At 41.5% G+C, this 21,837-nt stretch overlaps 3 protein-coding genes across 3 annotated transcripts; all 3 read right to left on the minus strand.

Moving 5' to 3' along the window:
• Positions 1 to 496: 496 nt before the first annotated feature.
• LOC127754475 (uncharacterized) lies at positions 497 to 2,860 on the minus strand. The gene has a single exon (XM_052280024.1). It carries the CDS (start codon positions 2,850 to 2,852, stop codon positions 1,398 to 1,400), a length of 1,455 nt encoding a protein of 484 aa, XP_052135984.1. The 5' UTR covers positions 2,853 to 2,860; the 3' UTR covers positions 497 to 1,397.
• Positions 2,861 to 3,395: 535 nt separating this feature from the next.
• Positions 3,396 to 8,095, minus strand: LOC127754474 (calcium-dependent protein kinase 24). Its single transcript, XM_052280023.1, has 8 exons — positions 7,466 to 8,095; positions 6,702 to 7,375; positions 5,601 to 5,744; positions 5,362 to 5,514; positions 5,136 to 5,251; positions 4,411 to 4,578; positions 3,937 to 4,161; positions 3,396 to 3,850 (listed from the first exon to the last, which is right to left on the minus strand). The coding sequence occupies exons 2-8, from the start codon at positions 7,303 to 7,305 to the stop codon at positions 3,719 to 3,721; spliced, it is 1,542 nt and encodes a 513-aa protein (XP_052135983.1). The 5' UTR covers positions 7,306 to 7,375; positions 7,466 to 8,095; the 3' UTR covers positions 3,396 to 3,718.
• A 6,733-nt stretch (positions 8,096 to 14,828) lies between these two features.
• LOC127755403 (FHA domain-containing protein PS1) lies at positions 14,829 to 20,757 on the minus strand. Its single transcript, XM_052281078.1, has 7 exons — positions 20,277 to 20,757; positions 19,839 to 20,035; positions 19,689 to 19,748; positions 16,731 to 18,701; positions 16,481 to 16,631; positions 15,481 to 15,866; positions 14,829 to 15,354 (listed from the first exon to the last, which is right to left on the minus strand). Exons 1-7 carry the CDS (start codon positions 20,560 to 20,562, stop codon positions 15,067 to 15,069), a joined length of 3,339 nt encoding a protein of 1,112 aa, XP_052137038.1. The 5' UTR covers positions 20,563 to 20,757; the 3' UTR covers positions 14,829 to 15,066.
• Between the last annotated feature and the right edge of the window lie 1,080 nt (positions 20,758 to 21,837).

A 21,837-nucleotide genomic window follows, 5' to 3' on the forward strand; every position in this document is an offset into this window, starting at 1 on the left:
ATGAAGAATTCTGGCTTTCTGTGGGTGCATTTCACCAGGAACTGTTGCCCATAGGCGTCTTTCGAGTTTCGACGGTGGAGATGTCCTGATATATGACATCCATGAACCTGTCCTGACCATTGAAATTCACAAGAATTTCCTGTTGGTGTTTGGGTGATAACAACTCCAGCAGTGAGTTGTTTGTTGTATGCTGGGTCCCTTCTGTGGCACACATTGTTCTAGTAGATCAGGAGACAGATGGCTGCAGAAGACATATTCACCACTAATTTGACAAGTCTATGCCAAGAGTGCCTTCAAACAATTCCAGCCATGTAGTAGTCTTGCAGATCATCTGTGGTAGCACTTGATATGATAATCACAATTAGGATAGATATGCCTTTCCCTAGCTCCACTAATATGTCTGAAGCTACTGAATGTAATACAAGGATGGGAGAAATCATGCACATAATCAGAGTGAAAGATGATTGAGAAAATTGAAGGCCAAAAAACAAACATAAATGACATATTATTCTACTACTCACCAAAAACATTGATATCAGATATCCAAGTTGGTAGATGGCACCTATTGGTCTCAATGAAAAGGAAAGAGACAAAGTACCATGAAAGAGATTTTACTATTGAATAACAAAAGCTGGGATAGTTACAAAATATTTACAAGTGCATAATTGTGGCCTACTTAAATCGGATGAACTCCTATAACTCAGGAGAAATTCATCCACACATACACCTGTGGCTATGTTTCTGAAGAAAATATATCACGCCCACACAAAAACGTTCAGCATCACAAGGATGCAGTGCATGTTGTCTCTGCAGCACATTTGAACATAAGATCTGTATATTTTTGTCTTAGGCTTGTAGCATCCAAAAGCTCATATTGAGGTTTCTTCAATCAGTTCAGGCAGATTGTAAATTTGTATGAAGACCTAGTTTTCTGCTGTACATGAATTTGTTATATTTAAAACTAAGGTAAATACATGGCATGAAGCACATATTGTGTCCTTCAGTTCAATGTATTCCATTTCCATCCTTCAGGTGAGAAACCAATGCCAAGGCCAGTTCATTATCTCCATAACCATGAATATGAGTATGCTAACAAGGTTGTGTAGTTCACTGGATGGGTTAGACTGTAACTCTGTAAACAAATGTGTCTGTGATGCGATGTAACATGTCAGCAGAGATTTAGTATGCGTAGCTCTGCTCATATGACCAGCTGTTGGTAAGCCACATTCTACAATCCGTATTCTTCCACCTTCAAAGCATGCGTTCACCTCTACACGTGATGCCATACAATCTTCAAGTCCTCTTTCCAGGTCTTCCTGAAGATCCCAAAAGGAGAAATTGCGGGCAAGTGGTGTTGAGTCCATTCCTAACATGCTACTCTTGAACAGTAAAAGGGTCTAGTTTGAGCAAACTCTGTTGTTCAAATCCATTGCTTTAGAAGCCTCATCAATGGGTTGCGCACAAGTTTTTTCGGTTTCTTCAGGACTAGCAGAAGATAAAAATGCCACAAGTTTCTGCCTCAGCATCAGTGAAAGCTTCTCGCAGCATGTCAATATATCCAAGGAAGGGACCACTCCTTTCTTCACCAGTACCGCAAATGCGTTCCTTACACACTCAGCAATCGCCTCCTTCCTCCGCACGTCATAGTTCTCGACAAGAAGAAACAAGAACTCAAGTAGCATGTTTGTGATATCAGTATACTGAGACACTGAGTTTACCATCAGGAGCATTGCAGGCTCAATATTCATGACATTGCCCTTACCCTCGTCGAAAAACAACCAGTCATAGAACAGCGCAACCTTTGCATTCGCCTGCACATAGCTCTTATTGCAGCTTGTCAGCAGCCAACCTATGACCGCCCATCGGGCAATGACACCAGACTGCATAACCTTATTTGTTGGGTGATACCCGCAACAGATGAACCGGACAATGTCGGGTATCCTCTCCTCCCCTCCAGGCACCATCAAATGCTTCCTCGCAAACCACAGCTGGTACCTCTTCTGATTCCCCCACTTCACATTGTTCATCATGAACAGCAGCTGCGTCTCCATCTCCGGTGAGACGGCCATCGCGGTGCACCAACCCGGCATGCCAATGCGGCAGATCTCCGCCGCACGGCCCAGCATCGAGTCCTTCCACAGTTCATGGAACTCCTGCACGAGCACCAGTTCATGGAGACACCTCACGAGGTCCCTCCCGATCAGCTCACACACTTGGGTGTGATCCCGCAACACGGAGGCGCAAAACGACACCAGATTCTCCCTGCATCCTGCAAGATTCTTCGCGTTCTTGCACTCGCCACAGTCGCTGCACTCGAGACACTGCGGGGCCGGAGCGAGGCGGTTCTTGGCGAGGAGGCGGAGGAAGGCGAAGACGGCGGAGGCGAGGAGCTGGGGCTCTTCGTCGGCGAGGAAGGAGGCGTGCTCGTGGAAGATATCGAGCAGGCGGGCGTCGCCGGGGAAGGGGAGGCGGCGGAGGAGCGAGACGAGCAATGGCGCGAACCCCGGCGCCGCCGCGCGGGCGAGCTCGGAGGCGGCGAGGAGGAGGCGGTTGCGCGGGTGGGGGAGGAGGAGCGGGAAGGGGAGGGAGAGAAGCGCGGAGGCGAAGGCGTGGTAGAAGGCGGGGTAGCGGCCGCCGGCGGCGTGGAGCACGACGAGGAGGCGGCGGGGGAGGGGGGAAGGGTCGGCGAGGAAGGAGAAGGCGAGGGCGAGAGGGAGGTGAAGGGAGGGGAGGTCGGAGGGGGAGGGGGAAGGGAGGAGGAGGTGGGCGGAGAGGAACGGGTGCTCCGGCGAGGACGCGGAGGTGGGTGACGGGTGGTGGTCGCCGCCGGCGAGAAGCCGCGGCGGCGGCATTTGGGAAGGGAGAGGATTTTGGATGGATTCCCTCTCCTCACCTTCTTATCCAGATTTGGGCCCCACAATGCGCGGCCCATTTTCGTTGATGGGCCGTGATTTTGGAGTAAAATACAGGCCCGTTTCAGAATCAATTAGAGGTGCCTTCTATATAGCGGTTAGGATTAAGCTAGTTAAACCATTAATATATAATTAATAAAGTATTATATATTGTAAACTTCAATTGATTTTTAAGAAACTTCTCTATATGAGGTTTTAGCACGAAACATACCGTTTAGCAGTTTGAAAAGCGTGCTTACGTTAAACGAGTGATTAACCTAGCCTAAACCCAATTTAGAACACAGCATTTGAAAGCTATTTAAACATTGTTTTCTGACATTTACTATAATTTTTATAAAACTGTTTAAGAATACTGGCTCATATTTTAAGCATAAGTTTAAGATTGCTCAATAGCAGAGCCTGAAAATTATGTTTAGAACTTGGAGTGACATTTAACATCAACAACCTGTACTAACGATAGAATAATAGATAGAAGAGACAGAATTGATGCCAAGAGCATTCCCCAACTATCAACAATGTTCAGTCTACAAGGACAGGAATACATATAAGCTGTTCATTGTACTATCATCTCCAGCATCATCTAAGATCAGTTACACTGATAGGATATTACGATCACATAACGCCAATTTCTCTTACACTCTAGTAGCTGTAGCTATTACTGCTACGAAAATTCTTCAGCGTCTCATGTAACGCCAAAGCACAATTCACTCAACGGCTTTGCCCTCTTAGAGATTAGTCCAGCTGATGAGGCGTGCAGAGATTCAGACAATGATGGCATGTAACAGCCATGGCCTTCCTGTAGGAGTTTAGCTGTTGCTGGGGTTCAAGATCTCACCAAGATTCAACTGCAAGCTGTTCCTCATGGTTCTCCTTCCAGCTCCACCAGCATTGCCCTTTCTCATCATCGCCGTGAACTCGCTGTAGTCAATTTGTCCGTCCTGAAAACGGGTGAAGAAATCAATTGGTGAACAAACAAGTCAAAAATTGGACAAACTACAGAATGCAGAGTATAAGAACAACTCACATTGTTTTGATCAACATCTTTAATCATATCCTCAAGGTGAAGATCATCAAGGCCAAATTCGCGGCATGCTTGTGACAGCTCATCAATAGTTATGAAACCACTTCCATCTTTGTCGAAAAATGAGAATGCTGATACTAAGTTTTCCTCCCTCTCTAGCTTATTCATGTGGAGAGTAGCGGCAATGAATTCACCATAGTCGATGGTTCCACTGTTGTCGATATCAGCCTGAAACAAATGAACATATTACAATTTAGCAAAAGCAGCAAGACATGCTATCTTAAATCTTAATACAAAACACCTTTCTTTCCTAGTGAAGAATTTTTCTTTTCCATTTTAGCAAAGGCAAGAGAGATGCCGAGATGTAAATTACGAGACATAAAAATTACAGCATGCAAGAAATACAAAATGCTGAGGATCAGAGGGCCCCTGCAAGTTACATTTCCCTGAAGGATCAACTAACAAAGAAGCACTTACCGCTTCCATTAAAGCCTGGATTTCATGTTCTGTTAATTCTGAACCCACCCTTTTCAAGCCCTCTTTCAGCTCATCAAAAGTTATAGTTCCACTATCGTCAGTATCAATCATTCTGAATAGCTCCTTTAGTCCTCCAATCTCTTCCTCAGACAGGCTTTCAGCAATAACCTGCAAAATGAAAGATACTTAACAATATGTAAAGAGCTCAAGATGATCATTGCATGTTTCACAAGCTAGATCGAGCATTTCAAAAGAAAAGAAAAACTACGATGCCTATAATGCATTAAGTGTCTGGGCTGCCAAGGAAACAGGTTTCGTGTAGCCCCAAACAAATGTCAGAAAGAATCAGTTTGCTACATCATCTTAGTTAACATTGACCTGAACAGAATAGTTACTGGATATATTCCAAATGAACCTGGGTTCAAACAAAGGTGGTGTCAATGGATGAAAAGAGGCATCATGATTCAAGAGATCAGATAACTCTCTCTACTAAAAATGCACATGGTTGTAGAATATATCAACACTTAATTATTTTTTGAATTCCACAGATGCAAGACTTTTATAAGTAAATGAAGTTAACAGTGAGATTCATTTCCTACAAACAAATCAGGGGAGAAAATGAGACTTGTCAGGTGCCTTTCATATATGAGGCAAACAAGGTCAACCTGAGAGTAATTGAAATAAGCAAATAATTGAATCACAAACTTATAGACAAATCTCCGTACCCTCAATGCCATCTTCTTGAGCTTGTTCATTGCCGAAAAGTGCTTCAGTCTTGACAAAACAGCAGAATCAATAGGCTTGTCAGGTGCCACAGCATCATCAACAATCCATGGATGACCTGGAATAGGCAATGCCATCACAAGGAGAAAAAAGAAGACATCCTACCTATGTCATATTTAAGCAAAGCAGACCTATGGCGAGTAAGAGTAGGAAACAGGGTTGACTTACAGAGAACCTCATGGGCTGTAAGTCTCTTTGTAGGATCCCGGCAAAGCATATTACGGACTAGATCTTTAGCACTGTCAGAGATGCTAGGCCAGGGTTCAGATTCAAAATCAAGTTTGCCTCGTAGAATCTGCCTGAAAATTCCAGCTTCAGTTTCTGCAAGGCAAGAGACAATATGACAATGGAAACGTGAGAATTTGGAGGGACCTACTAATTTAGTTGTTTAGTGGCAAATAATTTACCTGCCCAAAATGGTGGAACACCACATAGCAAAATGTAAAGAATTACCCCAGCACTCCAGACATCAGATTCTGGACCATAGCATTTCTGAAGTACCTCAGGTGCAACATAATAGGGGCTCCCAACAACATCAGAGAACTTATCACCTGAGGAAATGAAAATCAGAGTTTCATAAACTTAACATGACTCATACAGCATTCCTGACAAGATCCAAGTCAAAATACACAGTACAGATACAAACAAATAAGGAACAACAACAATGGTGATGGTGGTAGCAGTAGGTATGACACTGCATTTCACATCATCTTCCTAAATTAGGCAATTTGCAACCAATCTCATGTCCAACAATACATAACACTACCATTGAACTAGACTTAGCTGAATAGTGACTACATGGAGACAAAGATACCTCTTCCCTACCCATTTTAAGGTTACATATCGTAATCATAAGAGCACTTAAATACTTAATGGTTCCTTGCGAAAATTACCAGCTGGCAACTATCACAATATCATAAAAAATATTTGACATGCATTAAAAAGTTCAAATGAGATAAACCACAAAAGCAGTACTATTGCCATTTACATCAAAGTTACTAGTACTAGGATGTAGGAACTGTTTGTGGTATTCCTTTTCTCAAAAATGGACTAACTTGCACAGATTGAGTTTCCAGCTAGAACCCAAGAACGTTTCAATTCCCTCTCCCATTATCATATCAATGTCATACCACACACATATCTCAGCCTCATTTATTCAAACCCAAAACCCAATGTATGAGTGCAGACCAGGGTGTAACAGAAGGACAGATGGGCCACAAGTAAGTAAGAATCTAGCAGACAAGTAAGCTGTCTTCCAGCAAAATGAACAATGTATGCAAGAACTATTGCTGAGTTCAATTAATCTGAAGACAGCCAAATGAACAATGTATGAAAGAACTATTACTAAGCTTAATTGATTCAACCAAGGCAAGCTATAAACAAAGCTCCGAGTTAGTCATTTGAATGCAACATAAGCAGTACACAATTTTAATGCAAACACATGAACAATAACAACAACGAATTGCTTACCAAAATGAGCAAATGTGAAACTAAGAAACCACACATACCAGGCTTGTAGAACATGGAGAGGCCGAAATCAGTGGCCTTGAGGGGGGCGTCCTCGGCGGCGCTGGCGAAGAGGAAGTTCTCGGGCTTGAGGTCCCGGTGCATGACGCCGAGCGAGTGGCATCCCTCGACGACGGCGACGATGGTGCGGATGAGCTGCGCGGCGGCGCGCTCGGTGTAGTGGCCCTTGGCGACGATGCGGTCGAAGAGCTCGCCGCCGGCGCAGAGCTCCATGACGATGTGGACGAACAGCGCGTCCTCGTAGGCGCCGCGGATGCGGACGACGTTGGGGTGCTCGGAGAGGTGGTGCATGATCTGGATCTCGCGCCACACGTCCTCGTAGTCCTCCCGGCACAGCAGCTTCCGCTTGGGGATGGACTTGCACGCGAACTCGCCGCCGCTCGCCTTGTCCACGCACAGGTACGTCGTCCCGAACTGCCCCTGCCCGAGCTTCTTCCCGATGCGGTAGTGGTCGCGCACGTTCGCCGTCTTGTGCGGCAGCACCGACACCGGCCGACCTCCCGCCGCCGTCACCGGCGGCGGCGCCAGCTTCGCCTTCGCATTGGCGTTGCCGTCGCCGCCGCTCCCGCTCGGGTCCGGCTGCATTGGCGGCGACCCCAAATCAAGAACCGTACGGACTACGGACACCCAAGCTTCTTGCCTTGTAGCGCTCTCCCTGAAATCAAAGAATCGAAGAGAAGCTAATGAATTCGAGAGAGAGAGGAGACGCGATCAAGAACCAATCGAGAAACGGAAGCTCATTTACCCCTCTCCAGAAATCCCACCGCTTTGCCCACCCCGGGATTTCTACGGAAGAAGAAGAAGACACGGAATTCGGGATCTTGGATTTCACACTCGGGCGATTCTCGAAGGAGGAGAGGAAGAAAGAAAGAAAAAACGAACCAAGAAACCGAGCTTTATGGGAGGTTTATGGCCAAAAAGAGGAACAAAAAAACCGAAGAAAATCTCGCTCTCGCTATCTCAGGTGTCACTCACTCCTCGGAGGAAGAAGAAGAAGATGCAAATCTTGCAGAAACGAAACGAAAAAGAAAAGAAGATGGGGGGATTTGGGTGTTGATCCTGCGTGGAGGTGGAGCTACAGGTTGCGCACACAAGAGGACAGGATCTTGGCGGCGTTGGGTGATGGCTCAATCCATTTCTTTATAGGATTTTTTTCTCTCGGGTGTGTGCTGGTGATGACGATGACGAGGAGGAGGAGGAGGAGATGATAAGAGTTGGAAAATCTCCGCTTTTTGGTTGGATTTTTTTTGGGGGTTGGAACTTGGAAATGGTAAAGGGGGAGGAGGAGGAGGGTGGTTTGGTGAAGTATTTTTGTGAGGGCAGCCAGGTCGTATCTATGGCTTTTTCTCCTCCTCCATGGGTGTGACATGACAAGAACGAAGGCAGGAGGAAGGAGAAGGAGAAGATGGTATGCTTGGTTGGAACCTTCTCTTCGAATTTCTATTTTCTTTCTTTCTTGTTTGTTTTTTTTTTTTTTTGCTGTTCCTTACATTTTTCTTTGTGCCAACCTATTTTCTACTCACTCCGTTTGTAAATATTACGAGTCATTTTGAATTTTTTTTCTAGTCAAGCTTATTTAGGTTCAACTAAGTTTATTTAAAAAATTGACAATATTTATAATATCAAATTAGTTTTATTAAATATAACATTGAATATATTTTGATGATATATTTATTTTTGTTAGAGATATTGCTATAATTTTTTTATAGATTTAATCAAACTTAAAAAATTTGACAAAAAAAAGTCAAAGCTTTTATAATATGAAGCGAAAAGCGTTGTCCTAAAAAGATTCAAATCGAGTAGGTTTTGTGTATGAAATTTTTAGCATTTGCTATGTAAGTTATTTTTGTCTATATCAAATTTTATAATCCTATAAAGTTTCATCGGAATGCCTTAAGGAAGCCGATTATAAACCGTAATGCGTATTTACGATAAAAAACAGCATGGGTAAACTTTTATATATGTGTTATTAGCAATTTAAAAGACAATATTAAAAAATAAAGTACGGTAAAAATAAAATTAACTCTAAAATTTAAATTTTGGTTACGACGGATAAGCTGAATAGCAAATAATGGAGCTGACCTTGTGAAATATTTTTCTCTGAGTCTCTATTTCTCCATAAATTCATGTATTTTTTCTATAATCTATCTATAAAGTTATTCATATGCTTTCCCTATGCTCTATGCTCTTTTATTTTGTAATTGCATTTCCAATAAACTGCTTCTCTTGGTCCTGTATATTATCAATATTATGTCCTCTCGAAAAGAGTCTTTTATGCGGAGAACAAATTTCTTTTAGTCACTGCTAGTTTTCTTCATATTTCAGCTATACTTTACTGGAATCTCGGATTTGGAATATTTCTTCAGACAATGGGTACAAACGATTTTTTTTTCTTTTCTCTGAACATGAGTTCACGGGAAATTGTTGCTGTATAAGGTTAGGACGACAGAGACAACAGTAGGAATCCAAAGGTTTTTTTTTTTTTAGATAATGTCCAAAGGTTTCATTGGATCCATTAGCTCTTTCTTTGTTTCGTACACTTCCCTTCTTCTTGTTTATTCTTTCCATTCCATTGCATCTTGACTCATTCCTTTGGGCAGGTGCATCTTCCTTGCCAAATGTTAATTTTCTTCAACTTTTTGTACACCAGATAAGAGCTTCAACATTTTGTACACGGTTTTCAGTAAATCAGGTATCCATCCTGTCATCATTCTGCATTTTGTGTGATTAAAAAATAGCTAAAAAAAAGCCTACTTGACAGTACTTCTTCCAGTTTTGAAAACATTATTTTGAACATCCATATGGCCTTCAAAATGCAACCTTGACTGCTAATTTTACAGTATGTTTATATACTAGCATGTTGAAATTATAATAATCAAAATACGTCTGTACTTATAATTTTCATACTTTCAGTATAAGATGTACTAGATGTTTAGAGTTTTTTTAAGTTTAACCTGAAACATGCTCAAAACGATGTATTTTCAAAACCGAAGTTAGTAGCACCATCCTATGATTCCTTTGAAGTCTGCTTTCGAATTTGTTTTAGAATTTTGAAGCAGTGCTATCAGACAGACATGTCATGGTTGAATGGCCGACCAACTGGTCCAAGTGTGTTTTCTTCCAGCACTGGCCCCTCTAAATAACTGTTAGTTCGTACTATTGTACTAATCAAGACCGATTAAGACCCTCTTTAGATGGGACTAAAACTTTCCCTATCACATCGGATGTTTAGACAATCCATCCATAATCTTAGACTAATTCGCGAGACGAATCTATTGAGCCTAATTAATCCATGATTAGTCTACGTGATGCTACGATAAACATTATCTAATTATGGATTAATTAGGCTTAAAAAATTTGTCTCACAAATTAGCTTTCATTTATGTAATTAGTTTTGTAAGTAGTCTATATTTAATACTCTAAATTAGTGTCTAAATACAGAGACTAAAGTTAAGTCCCTGATCCAAACACCACCTAAACACGAATTTGTTGGGTCGGTAGGTGGGAGCTCCGATCAGAATTCAGGACCACCTAACACTATCCCAAATTCCAAATCCATGTGCAATGATAAGTTCTATTCCTCCACAAAAGAATTATTTCAATCCTATGTTTTCACTAACTTCGTCATGATTTTGATGTGAAAAAAAGAAATATATCTGAAATACTAGTACATAGGCATTTGCTGACATTAACCACTGAAGCAAATTAATCACACAATTGTGTACTCGTGCTAACTTTCACCCACGATTTGGCGTTCAAAATGGCAAGCTTGACAACTTTCCATGTCACAAAAATTCCTGAATAATAGCTTGACATGAATTTGTCCAAGGCTCAGTCCATCTTTCAGGGGGTGTTTGGGAGACATAAGTCCCTCCCCTAAGGACTTATTGTTTCCCTCTCTCCCAAACACCCCCTCAGTACTCTCTTGTTGAAATGAAGTGGCTACTAATGATAGCTTGCAAGAAAGCAGGAGATGATGAAATCATGGTGCCCACAAATGGTGATAGAGATTGTGTGAGACAGTGGATGAGGACACTGAGCATGGCATTGGATTGGACCCCATTTCCATCACTGTCAACTTTGTGATCATCTACCAAACCTGCAAGGATAAACTCATGTTTTAATCAGGGATGATATATGTTCTTTGTTTATGGGAGATGATATGTATGCCTGTTAATAACTTGAGATGTTGCAAGAGGTGTGATCATCAGATCATGGACTCATTGGTGGGGTGGTTACTGTTAACCACCCTTGGTTTTCACTTAAACTGACTGATGAGTTTTCTGAGAATGAGACCTTGAGTTGCCTCTGCAACTGTTGGCAATTTCAATTTATAATGGCACAACTGAAGAAAGTGTGATGTTGAGAGATTCAGTGTAGGAACAAGCTTTAAACTTTACTTCGCACCATCTGACCACCTTTATTATTCCCTAAATTTAAAATTTAAACTGAAATTCAACTATGCATGCCATCCGTCTTACGGTTCGTCGAAACCGACTTCGTCTAACGTGACAAAACTTGAAGATGTTCAGAATGATTAAGGATTTGTCGCTTTTGAAATGCGCAATCAAGGGCAACTAATATTTACACGTGTAAAGTAGATCAAAAGCTTGAAAACTACGGGTTTTTTTTTTTTAAAGATCAGCATCCGAATTTTATGGCCAGTGCAGTCCTCTTCCATGTCTGAGACATCGTTCTCCTTCAGAGAAAATGACCCTGTACGTAATGGCCATTCATGATGCTTTTCCGCGTTACACTTGGTCAGTCACTCAAGCTAAGCAGTTGTGAATGAACACAGAAAACTTTGAAGTCAAGTAACAAGTGGTGGATCGATCTATATTCTACTTCCCGTCCCACAAAGACACTATTTTTCAGTTTTTAGATACAACGTTTGATTCTTCGTCTTATTAAAAGTTTTCTATGATTAGTATTTTTATTGTTATTAGATGATAAAATATGAATATTACTTAATACATGACTATTTTTTTTAAAAAAATTCATAAATCCTTTAAAAGAAAATCCAAGAAATGTCATTGACAAGCGTCCAAGTCCCAAAAATATCATCAGCAAGTGTTAATTCCAAGAAATGTCATCATACAAACGACTTTGTCCCAAAAATACCATCGTCGTTAGGGTTCCGTCCATCCTGTGCCGTTAAGTTCTATATGATGAATAGTGTATTTAACGGTGTAAAATAGACGGAACCCTAACGGCGATGGTATTTTTGGGACAAAATCGTTGATGGTATTTCTTAGAACTCACACTTGTGTCAATGGTATTTCTGAAGTTGGACGCTTGTCAATGGTATTTATTGGATTATCTCTTTTTTTAAATAAGACGGACGATCAGAAATCAAAAAATGCAGTCTTCGTGGGACTGAGAAAGTAGACTTCAAAAGTTGAGAGTTCCAAGCTTGTTCCTGTGGGGATTGTTTAGTTGGTCAATTCAATTCCTAATCACAGTCAAACCGTGTGAGCACATTGATAAGCTTTTGACCAAACAAGTAGTGGTTTTCATAGCACTACTAGTACTTATTTTGAATTCATGTCGACAATTTACAATTTACCCAGATGTGCAAATCTAGCAATGATGGAAAAAGTGTAATCAACAGAATTTTTTTTTACCTACTCTTCCTTGTCAGTCATGCACAGAAGGATACAAAATATGACACAGAACAATAATCGAGGGTGTAACGAGCACCACTATTTCTCACTAATTCCTGAACAGCTAAAAGAAAATGTAAGCTCAACAGATATCATAACTATGCATGCCAACTCAGAAACTGTCTGTTTCTTGAACAGGGAATCAACAGGAGACAGAGTCAAGAACACACCCATCTTTTTCTGTGACATTGTTATCTTTTATTCCTTTTTGCACATGGAAGAACAGTCTGATGGATGAAATAAACTTTTTTTTCCAGCTAGAAAGAAACTTCACAAGAAATATCTGGCATCGCTGTTCTCAAAATAGCATAAACAGGAGCCAACTTTTAACATGGTCAAGATGGTGACCAGAGAGAAAAGGTGAGTGCTACTGCTACACATGTTAGTAGCACTTAGCACCATCTGCCACGCACGTCTACAGCTAACCTGAAGCACTCCGCGTGGGCTAATTAAACTGAGCAGCATCTAATCTAGTCTTGTGACCCGTTCAACACGGTCATCTAGTCTTCAAAAAACTTGATCAATTTTATGCTGTCAAATATAATGAAAGGGAAAAAAATAACTCCATCCACACACACAACCAATGATCCCAGGTTTCATCTCCTGAACTTTGAAACCGTTCGAGTTGCCTACTCCATCTGTTCTATAAAAAATAACCATATTGACATATCATAGTATTACGAATCTGGACATGTCTCTGTCCAGATATCTAGTACTAATTGGCTTTTTATGGAACCGAGTGAGTACCTCAAAGATATATTTGTGTCTAGTTTGCATAGGCTGTGTTTAGTTCACGCCAAAATTTGAAGTTTAGTTGAAATTGGAACGATGTGATGGAAAAGTTAGAAGTTTAAGTGTGTAAGAAAGTTTTGATGTGATGGAAAAGTTGAAAGTTTGAAGAAAAAGTTTGGAACTAAACACGACCATAGTTCCACTAATGTAACTCAAACAATTAAAAAAATTAGGCCCCCCTTAAATCGTAGGAATGAGAAAAAAGGGCAAAACAAAGGATTACAAAAACATATGAATGACCGGAAAGGAAATTTTCTATGAGGTTGGAGCTCTTGCTAATTTTCCTCCAAATTTTTATAGGATTGTTCATTCCATAGAAATTTTAAAAGATATGATAGGATTCAATCTTTTGTTTCAAAGATCTTCCTAAGATTTTTTTCCTATAGGATTAAAATCTTCCAAAATTTCTATGTTTTTACTATAAATCAAAGGAGCAGTGAACCTAGACCATTGGCATAGTTGAGGGATAAAATACAAGGGTTTTTTAAAGAAAAATTGAAGTGTAGATAGATTCTCTCTCTTCTATGAAGTCAACGTTACGAATCAAGTTCAGTTGACGTGGTACACATAAACATCTCATTAGCTCAGAAAAAAAATGGAGTTTAAATTATTGCCCTAAACGATATACTCCTATCCTACCAAAATATAGCAACGTGGTACACATAAACATCTCATTAGCTCAGAAAAAAAATGGAGTTTAAATTATTGCCCTAAACGATATACTCCTATCCTACCAAAATATAGCAACCTAATTGATTATACAACACCTAACAACGCAAATTTTAGCCATATTCATTAACTCCGGGGACAGGGGCAACGCTACAGTCGAATCATTGGGGTTAGTCGACCCTGACGATTTTGTGAACATCTCGTAGTTATTTTTAGTTTGTATCAGGGTTCACCTCTTCGACTTAGTATTGGATTCCGAACCATTGTGGTATGACTTTTCTTTTCCAAAATTTGATAAATTTTGGTCAAATTTTACTGTTTCAAATTTGAATTCTCAAAATGAAACTTAATTTGGAATCTACTTTTGTCCCATATCGAAACATCGAAATTGTGTGGTTTCCAACATGTTTTGGTTGAAAACATAAACCTTAGTTAGTACTGACCCCGGATAGTGCTCCATGGAAAGGTAATTTTTTACAGGACAGTGCTGAACCCACGGCTGATATATATACTCCATTTGTCCATAAAAAATAATCTAGTACCGGATGTAACACATTCTAGCACCACGTCTGAACAAAAGCCTATCTAAATTTGTAGTATTATGATGTATCACATTCGGTACTAGATTGATTTTTATAGGCGGGAGGGAGTATTTTATTGCATGTAAACATTCCTGAGCAGTAGAGTAAGATTCTGTTCCCAGCAAAGAGATAGCTTGGTCACTATTCTTTTGCTGTCCAGTTTAGCTATCTGCTCAGAATCTACAGACTGATAATATATAAGAATCCAGAGTTCTTGAGTAGTAATGAGTAAGTACATCTGAACCTCACCAGCCGGCTCATCATCATATCCATGTGAGCCATTGCAGGTTTTCCATCCTGAGCGCTGCTTTGGAACCAAATTTTATCAGCTAATAGGATGGGATCAACTTGCAGATAAGATGCCTCTGACCATATCACCACCACCACCACCACTAGTGTGAAATGGAGACTTTAAACAGCCATTCCATGTTCCAACTTTCACAGGTCATACTAGTCTCTTTCAGACTTTCATTAGGCATGGAAATCATACCAACAGAAATGTAGCCACCGCCCTCAAAATCCACCTCACAAGTCCAGCGGTGTTACTCTAATCACATACCAAGAAGAAGAAGAAATCCAATATCTATATACAAAGGCACACAAGGCCTAACTGAGCCCAATGGCATCGTGCCATCGTCAGTTCACCACGAGGCCATTGGAGCCAATGGCCGATTCTCGACGAAGTTCGTCGCCTGCCCATAGTGAGAATTGTGCAGCAGGATCAGCTTCAGGCCCTTGGCGGGCTCCATGGGCCTTGGGATCCTCCTCCTGGCTCCATGGTGGCTGTTGTAGTAGTTCTCCTCCAGGGTAGTCTCGTCCAGGCACGACCAGGCTGAACCTCTCGGCGCGCTGGCCGCCCACATGAACCTGCTGGAGCACGGTTTCACCAGGGTCTCCCTGAATTCCTTTGCTCCCTCGCAAGGGAATCCCTTCAATAAGACAGAAACACAATGAACTCAATTTTAAATGGGTGGAGTATGGTTTATACTCTGGTTCAGTGGCTCTAATTTGCATGAACTGCAAGGACCGAGTCAAGTTAAGGAGTTTAAGGTTACCTCTGCCATAGCTTTGATCTTAAGCGTGACGCTGTTGGACAGGATGACGATGTTCTGGTTTCCTTTTAGTTTGTTGAAAAGGAGGGCGCAGTCAAGAACACAATCTTCTGTTTTCGGGGAGACGATATCTGAGAAGCTTCTCGGGGAGAGCAAGGCTATCGGATTGAAGGTGCCGGCAGAGATTTCTCTTTCTCCATTGTTGCATAGCGCTGTAGGGGTTGCAGGTGGAGTTGGTGCTACTGGCAGCATCTCGGTTGAACTCTGAACATGGATCCACCAGCTCTCCTTTTCCATGCACTCATTGATCCATTGGAGCATGGAGGTGGCCTTTGATAACATTCTGAACAATCTCTCCCGCTTTTTCAAGCACTCAAGCTCCCTGATCACTGACAAAAGGGTAAACAAGCTTTCAGCTAACAAACAAGAAGCATAGCATGGAAGATGCAGTCGGTTCAGTTAAAAACAAGGGTATGGATTACAAGTGACAACTGCACTAAACTCAATAAAGCATATTGCACTGTGAGCGACAAACATAGTGAGAAATGCAATGCAATGGACCACTTTATACATAGGTGAGCGTGCGCATGCTAAACAGCACAAGAACCAAACATACAAGGTTAATTGCATCTATTTAGTACTATCTCCATCCCAAAATATAAGGGCTTTTGGCAATATAAATGCATAGCCAAAAGCCCTTATATTTTGGGGCAGAGGTTGTAAGAGAATAGCAAGACAGTTAAAGCTACAGAAGCAACTTGTCATTCACTCAACATCACAAAATCCATGGATTACAGGTAGTAAAATCTAGCATGGCATATTTGTTAGAACTAAGCAGCACGACAGAATGACAGATCATGAATTCAGATATAAACAGTACATAAAAAGAATATACGCTGGAAGATATTGCAGGCAACCAAGTTAAAGCATTGGTTAAATGTCTAGTAGACCGAAAGGTAGGTGGACGGGTGAAAAATTTACTATGATAAAGCTCTTAACTTACCAATCATTGGTATGACCAATTGAGTTCCTTTTAAGCCTCTTAGCAGCATGATGGACTTCCTAGATTCATCATCAAGAAGACATTCCATATCAGTTACCATGGTCCAGACTTTCATTCCTTCTTTGGTCTTTTCAGACTCTTGTCCTTTGTGCTGTTCAGCAACAAAAATTAACTTAGTTCAGATTCCTTATCAGAAGAAAAAAAAGGGAAAAAATATGTAAAAAATGGAATATTATTGACAGGAACTTACTGGAACATTATTCAGTTCACCCTCCAACTTCATTGCCACATCAACTGCTCTAGGATTAACCTGGGTACTATCAAGTGAACTAGTGTGTCTTAAGGGAGAATTCGACAAGAGTGTCTGGAAGGGGAGCCTATCAACCACCCTTTTCTTTGTGATAGTACTTTCCATTCGTGCACGGTTTTCAGACAAATCCTTTGTTTTCCGAGAAGCAGAAGATACTGGCGTCAAGTTCTCTTTGTCAGAGTAGAAGGCCTCTTGATCTTGGTCTGCATCCACTGTGAGGCTCTTTGGAAGACATCTCCTTGCTTTAATGCCTCCTGAAGATATAGGTGTCAAATTTTCCTTATCAGAATAGAAAACATCATCATCTACTGCGTGACAAACTTTGGACTTCGCTGATAATTCATTGGGTTCTTGTCTATGGATCCTCCTTTTTGAAGTGCATTCTACAGACAGCGAATTATCCACCCTTGGTCCAAGAACCTTCCTACCAATGATGGGCTTCAGATCCCTGGAGGCTGGTGTCACATTCTCTTTGTCTGGGAACAGGTTTCCTTGTCTCACAGGGGATATAGTATCATACTTTTCAGGAGAAAGCACTGAGGTTTCCTCGTCTGTAAGGATGCTATCTTTGAAATCTAGATGTGCAATTGGCATAAACCCTGCATGGCTCTTCTGCATATTTGCATCAACTGAAGTTAGCGGGATAACATTCTTGGCGATAAGTTCATTTGAATTCATCTGTTCTCCAATGCTCAATATGGAATTTTCATCATCTGAAAAGTCGTTATGTTCCAAATTAAGAGGGGAAATGGAATCCATCAATTCTTGGGAAATGGTAGTGGGCTTCAACCTTAGCTGACTTCTCTCCACTATTATATCTCCTGAGACAAAGGGGGTGATGTTCTCCTTGTCCCATGGACTGTTCTCTTCATTTTCTTCATTTCCTTTCATGTTCGAAATTTCAAATAGATTCTCACTGATTGTGCCTTCACTCTCAGAGTCCTCAGGAGCCACAAAAATCTTACTTTGAGCAAAATTCTCATTGCTTGTGAGAGTTGCATCCAAGTTAAGAAGGGTTAAACCTTCATGCCCTGTGTCTTTGTTGCTGTTTGTATTTTCATCAGATATGTCTTGCATGAATGGATTTTCTAAGATGGGCCCAGACAACTCCTTATGTACAGAAGCACAAAGCTGTAGGATTTTGCTGTCAGTGAAGTCATCGCCTTTGAAAACCAGAGGGGAAACAGAATGCAATAATTCTGATATCTTCTGTGGATTTTCACAAACTGAATCTTGTGAGATACAATTCACAGAGTTGAAATCATTATGCTCTGTCTCCTTAGCAACACTCAGCATGCAGTTTTCATTATCTGAAAATGTTTCATAGTCCAAATTCAGAGGGGCAACATAATGCACAAATTCTTTGGATTGAAGATGACTTGTCTGTTCCTGATTCTCCTCCATCATAATTCTGTCCAAGATATTCATCTTTTCCTTTTCTTCAGCTTCTCCGACATAAGAATTATTAAACAAAACCATGCAGGCTTCACATTCTATCCCACAGTTCTGAGAACATATAGGATTCTCATTTTGGTTTTCTTCTTTCTGATAGCTGTAACTCAAAGGAGTAATTCTTTCCTTGCTTCTGCCAGTTTCAATGCGGAGGGTTTTGACTGACTTCAACTTGGACCTCCTGGCATTTGAAGTGTCCTTTTCGTCTGACTTGACTGATCTTCCAGCATCTTCCACTGTGGCAAGCATTGGTTGTGTAATTGAAGATTCAACAGAATATATAACATGGTTCTCTTCAATCAAATTTCCCTCAATCCTTCCCTCTCTGCTGTCATCAAATTCTGGAACTGAAGATTCTTCCAGAGCAAATAAATCAGCGAACTCAGGTATAGGTGGTGCTGAGGGAATCACATTAGCATGAAAATCAATTTGTTCTGACACAACTTGTTGGCTTGTCTCCTGAGAATTATATCAGATAGTTAGCCTTCCAGAATATGAACTCAAAATTCCAAAGGGAAAGAAAGAAAATCAAGTAGTAGAACCTAAGTCAACAGTGCGATTAGTATTTGACTGTAAGCAATGGAGATTTTGATTTGGTAGGATTTAACTTCAACATGCAAAATATATACCATGCATCCAGTGCAACACATGGGCGTATAACATTCAGACAAATAGCCAAACTAATTGTTTAGCATGAGATGAAAGTTATTTTTATAATCAATGCATCTAAAGTAACAACCATTTGCAAGCCATATGAAATCACTTTGGAGCAATTTAGATAGTGCACAATATAATCAGCAGCTCCCAATATAACACATAGATTTTTACCCTAATCTGCTCACATGCACAACGCATTTAGGCCATTATGAAGTGGCCGAGATTTTCAAAACCACAACGCAGAAGATTTCTATAGATGGTAAAAGCATCACTAAAATAGCATTAGGCAGAACTCCAGAACGACAGTGTATAGCAAAAGCAGCTAAAAGTCATCGTTTATTAGAAACTTGACATTTCCAATGAAAGGGGCAGGGGCACTACTCTAAGCAACTACTAATTCAAAATTGCTGGGTACTGGATTATTTAGTTATCAGTTAAGAATTAACAGAGCAGAGCAAATAGGGAATCCAGTAGCACATATTAGACTTCAAAATAGTTTGTAATGCATTTCATAAAACTGTGAGCATAGAGTATCAATAAAGTGGATGAGCTAATAGTCATTTGCCATGAAAGAATTTAGCATGTATTTTATTATTTTGGCAATCAGCAGCAGCCAAGGACATTTGTATCGCCTGCATCATATGAATTTCGGCAATCAAGCCTATTGCTTAGCGTTTCAAAACGCTCAACACATATGTCCAGAATTCTACCAAACTATAGAACATGATAACATGACAAAACACACTGATAATTTCAGCATCCAGTTACATGAGTTTACGGGGATCAGACCTGATGAGTCTCAGTATCCGCTGACTCCTTTTGATCAGGCTCCAACTGCTTGCTTGCCTCCTGAGCATTTCAACAAACACTTATATTGCAACAACCATGCCCCCAAAATAATCACAGCTATGGCACTGATCAGAATAGAGAATCTGCTACCTGACAAGTACTAAGCTCCTCCTTATCCTCCTCCAGCAGCGGTGGCAGCAGATCCTCCATGTCAAATGCTTCCCGGAGCGACAGCCAGTGAAGCCGGTATTCCCTCCTCGAGCCCCCAAGCCGCAGTACATCACCGGCTGTCAGCTCCACCGGAGTGTTCGGTGGGATCCTTCGTCCCGAGATCCAAGTCCCATGCACTGTGTAAAATTCACAGGACAAAAATGGGTCAATGCCATGTTAGCTTTTGCCTCATTTTGATCCAAATCGCAAGCAAATATTCGCCATCATCGCAGGAGCTAATCGAGTGATAATCGAAATGAGCTAACGCACGCGTCCACCAAAAATCCCCAAATGAAGCCTCAATCAAAACCAGCCACGCGCACAGGGAGATCGAGGGAGAGACGGAGCGAGAGGCGCGGGGGAGGAGCGGAATCTCACCGGAGGAGAGGTCGGTGACGGTGATCCGCCGCTGGCGGCGGCGGGAGCGGACCTCGAGGTGGAACCTGCTGACGCTGGGGTGGTCGACGAGGACGTGGCACTCCGGGTGCCGCCCGAACATCACCGGCGGATCCTCCTCCTCCCCACCCCGCCCCCGCGCCGCCTCCTCCACAGGCAGCGGCGACGGGGGCGCGTTGAGGAAGATGTTCTTCAGCACGACTCCCCCCTTGGACACCGCGAACGCCGCGATCGGGGCCTCCTCCCCCTCCGCCGCCGCCGACGCCATGCTGCAGGCAGGGCTAGCGATCTGCGCGTGCGCCGCGATCGGAGACGAGGCGGCGGCGCGACTCGCTGGGTTTGAAGCGTTGGGATTTTTTGGGGAATTCGAAATCTGTGGAGACTAGTAGTAGTAGAGGCGGGGGTTCTCGCGATCGAGGAGACGTTGGAGGAGGGGAGAGGAGGCGCCGGGTGGGTTCGGATTTGGAAGCTTCGGAAATGCAACGGCTAGAAATTTTATTCTAGAAAAAGATAGAGATAAGGACAAACGTGCGCGTTCCGTTGGGCCGGGCCTGTAAGATGTTTGGCCCAATCAGCATTGGCTCATACGAGGCCTAGCCCATTTATAGGGTTGGGATTATTTTTGTTGGTAATAAGTTTAGGTATCTTAATTTGTTGCCGAGTCTAAATTTCGTCCCTGAACCGCAATACTAGATAGATAGGATGCGTCACTCAACTCCCATAACCAGTTGAAATAAGGTCCTTGTGCGGTTTGCACAATGATTTTGGTTGACGTGACTTATTTGATTAGGTTTTCGTCCCACGTGGGATTGACGTGACGCTTATGTGGTAATTCAATCTGGAAAAATAATAAAATCATGGGGCCCACATGCCAATTACACTACAAAACAATAAAAAATGGTGGGGGTCCACATGGACCCTATTGTCATCCTCTAACCTTCCCTCTTCTCTCTCCTCTCTCTTCCACATTATAATTTTTAAATATTATAATATAATTACAATGCAAGTGTATGTAATTTACATTTGACTATTTTTTAAAAGAAAAAATTGTGACACCATAAATATAAGCAGTCCTTTCTCTTTTTTCTTTCTTTTTTCCTCTTCCAAATTTCTCTCATCATAAATATTTTTATTTTAAAATTATCATCGTTTAAAGTGTGTATGCTGTGAGATTGTTACTTCACAAATGCTTTTCATCTATAGTTAAAAACTTTTACTAATTAAATAACCAAAATTTAATCTTTGGTTGATGAGGTATAGCAAAATGTTTTAACTTATGGAATAGATACTAGATCAATACTTCAACACTTCCCATCAGCCGACGAGGATGCCTGACGACGAACCCAAGTGTCTGTGTCACCGACGCGGCGCCACGTTGAAGTTCATCGACATCGGCAACACCTGCGACACCACCCAGGGTTGGAAATTTTAGACCAAAATTTCCAAAATTTTGGTCATTTCGGTCCCCTCCGATACGATATTACTTCGGCCGAAATTTTTAAATTTTTAAATTTTTTCATGAATTTTGGTAATATTTGTTCAA

The sequence above is a fragment of the Oryza glaberrima genome, chromosome 11 (assembly GCF_000147395.1).
Source record: "Oryza glaberrima chromosome 11, OglaRS2, whole genome shotgun sequence".
Taxonomy (NCBI): domain Eukaryota; kingdom Viridiplantae; phylum Streptophyta; class Magnoliopsida; order Poales; family Poaceae; genus Oryza; species Oryza glaberrima.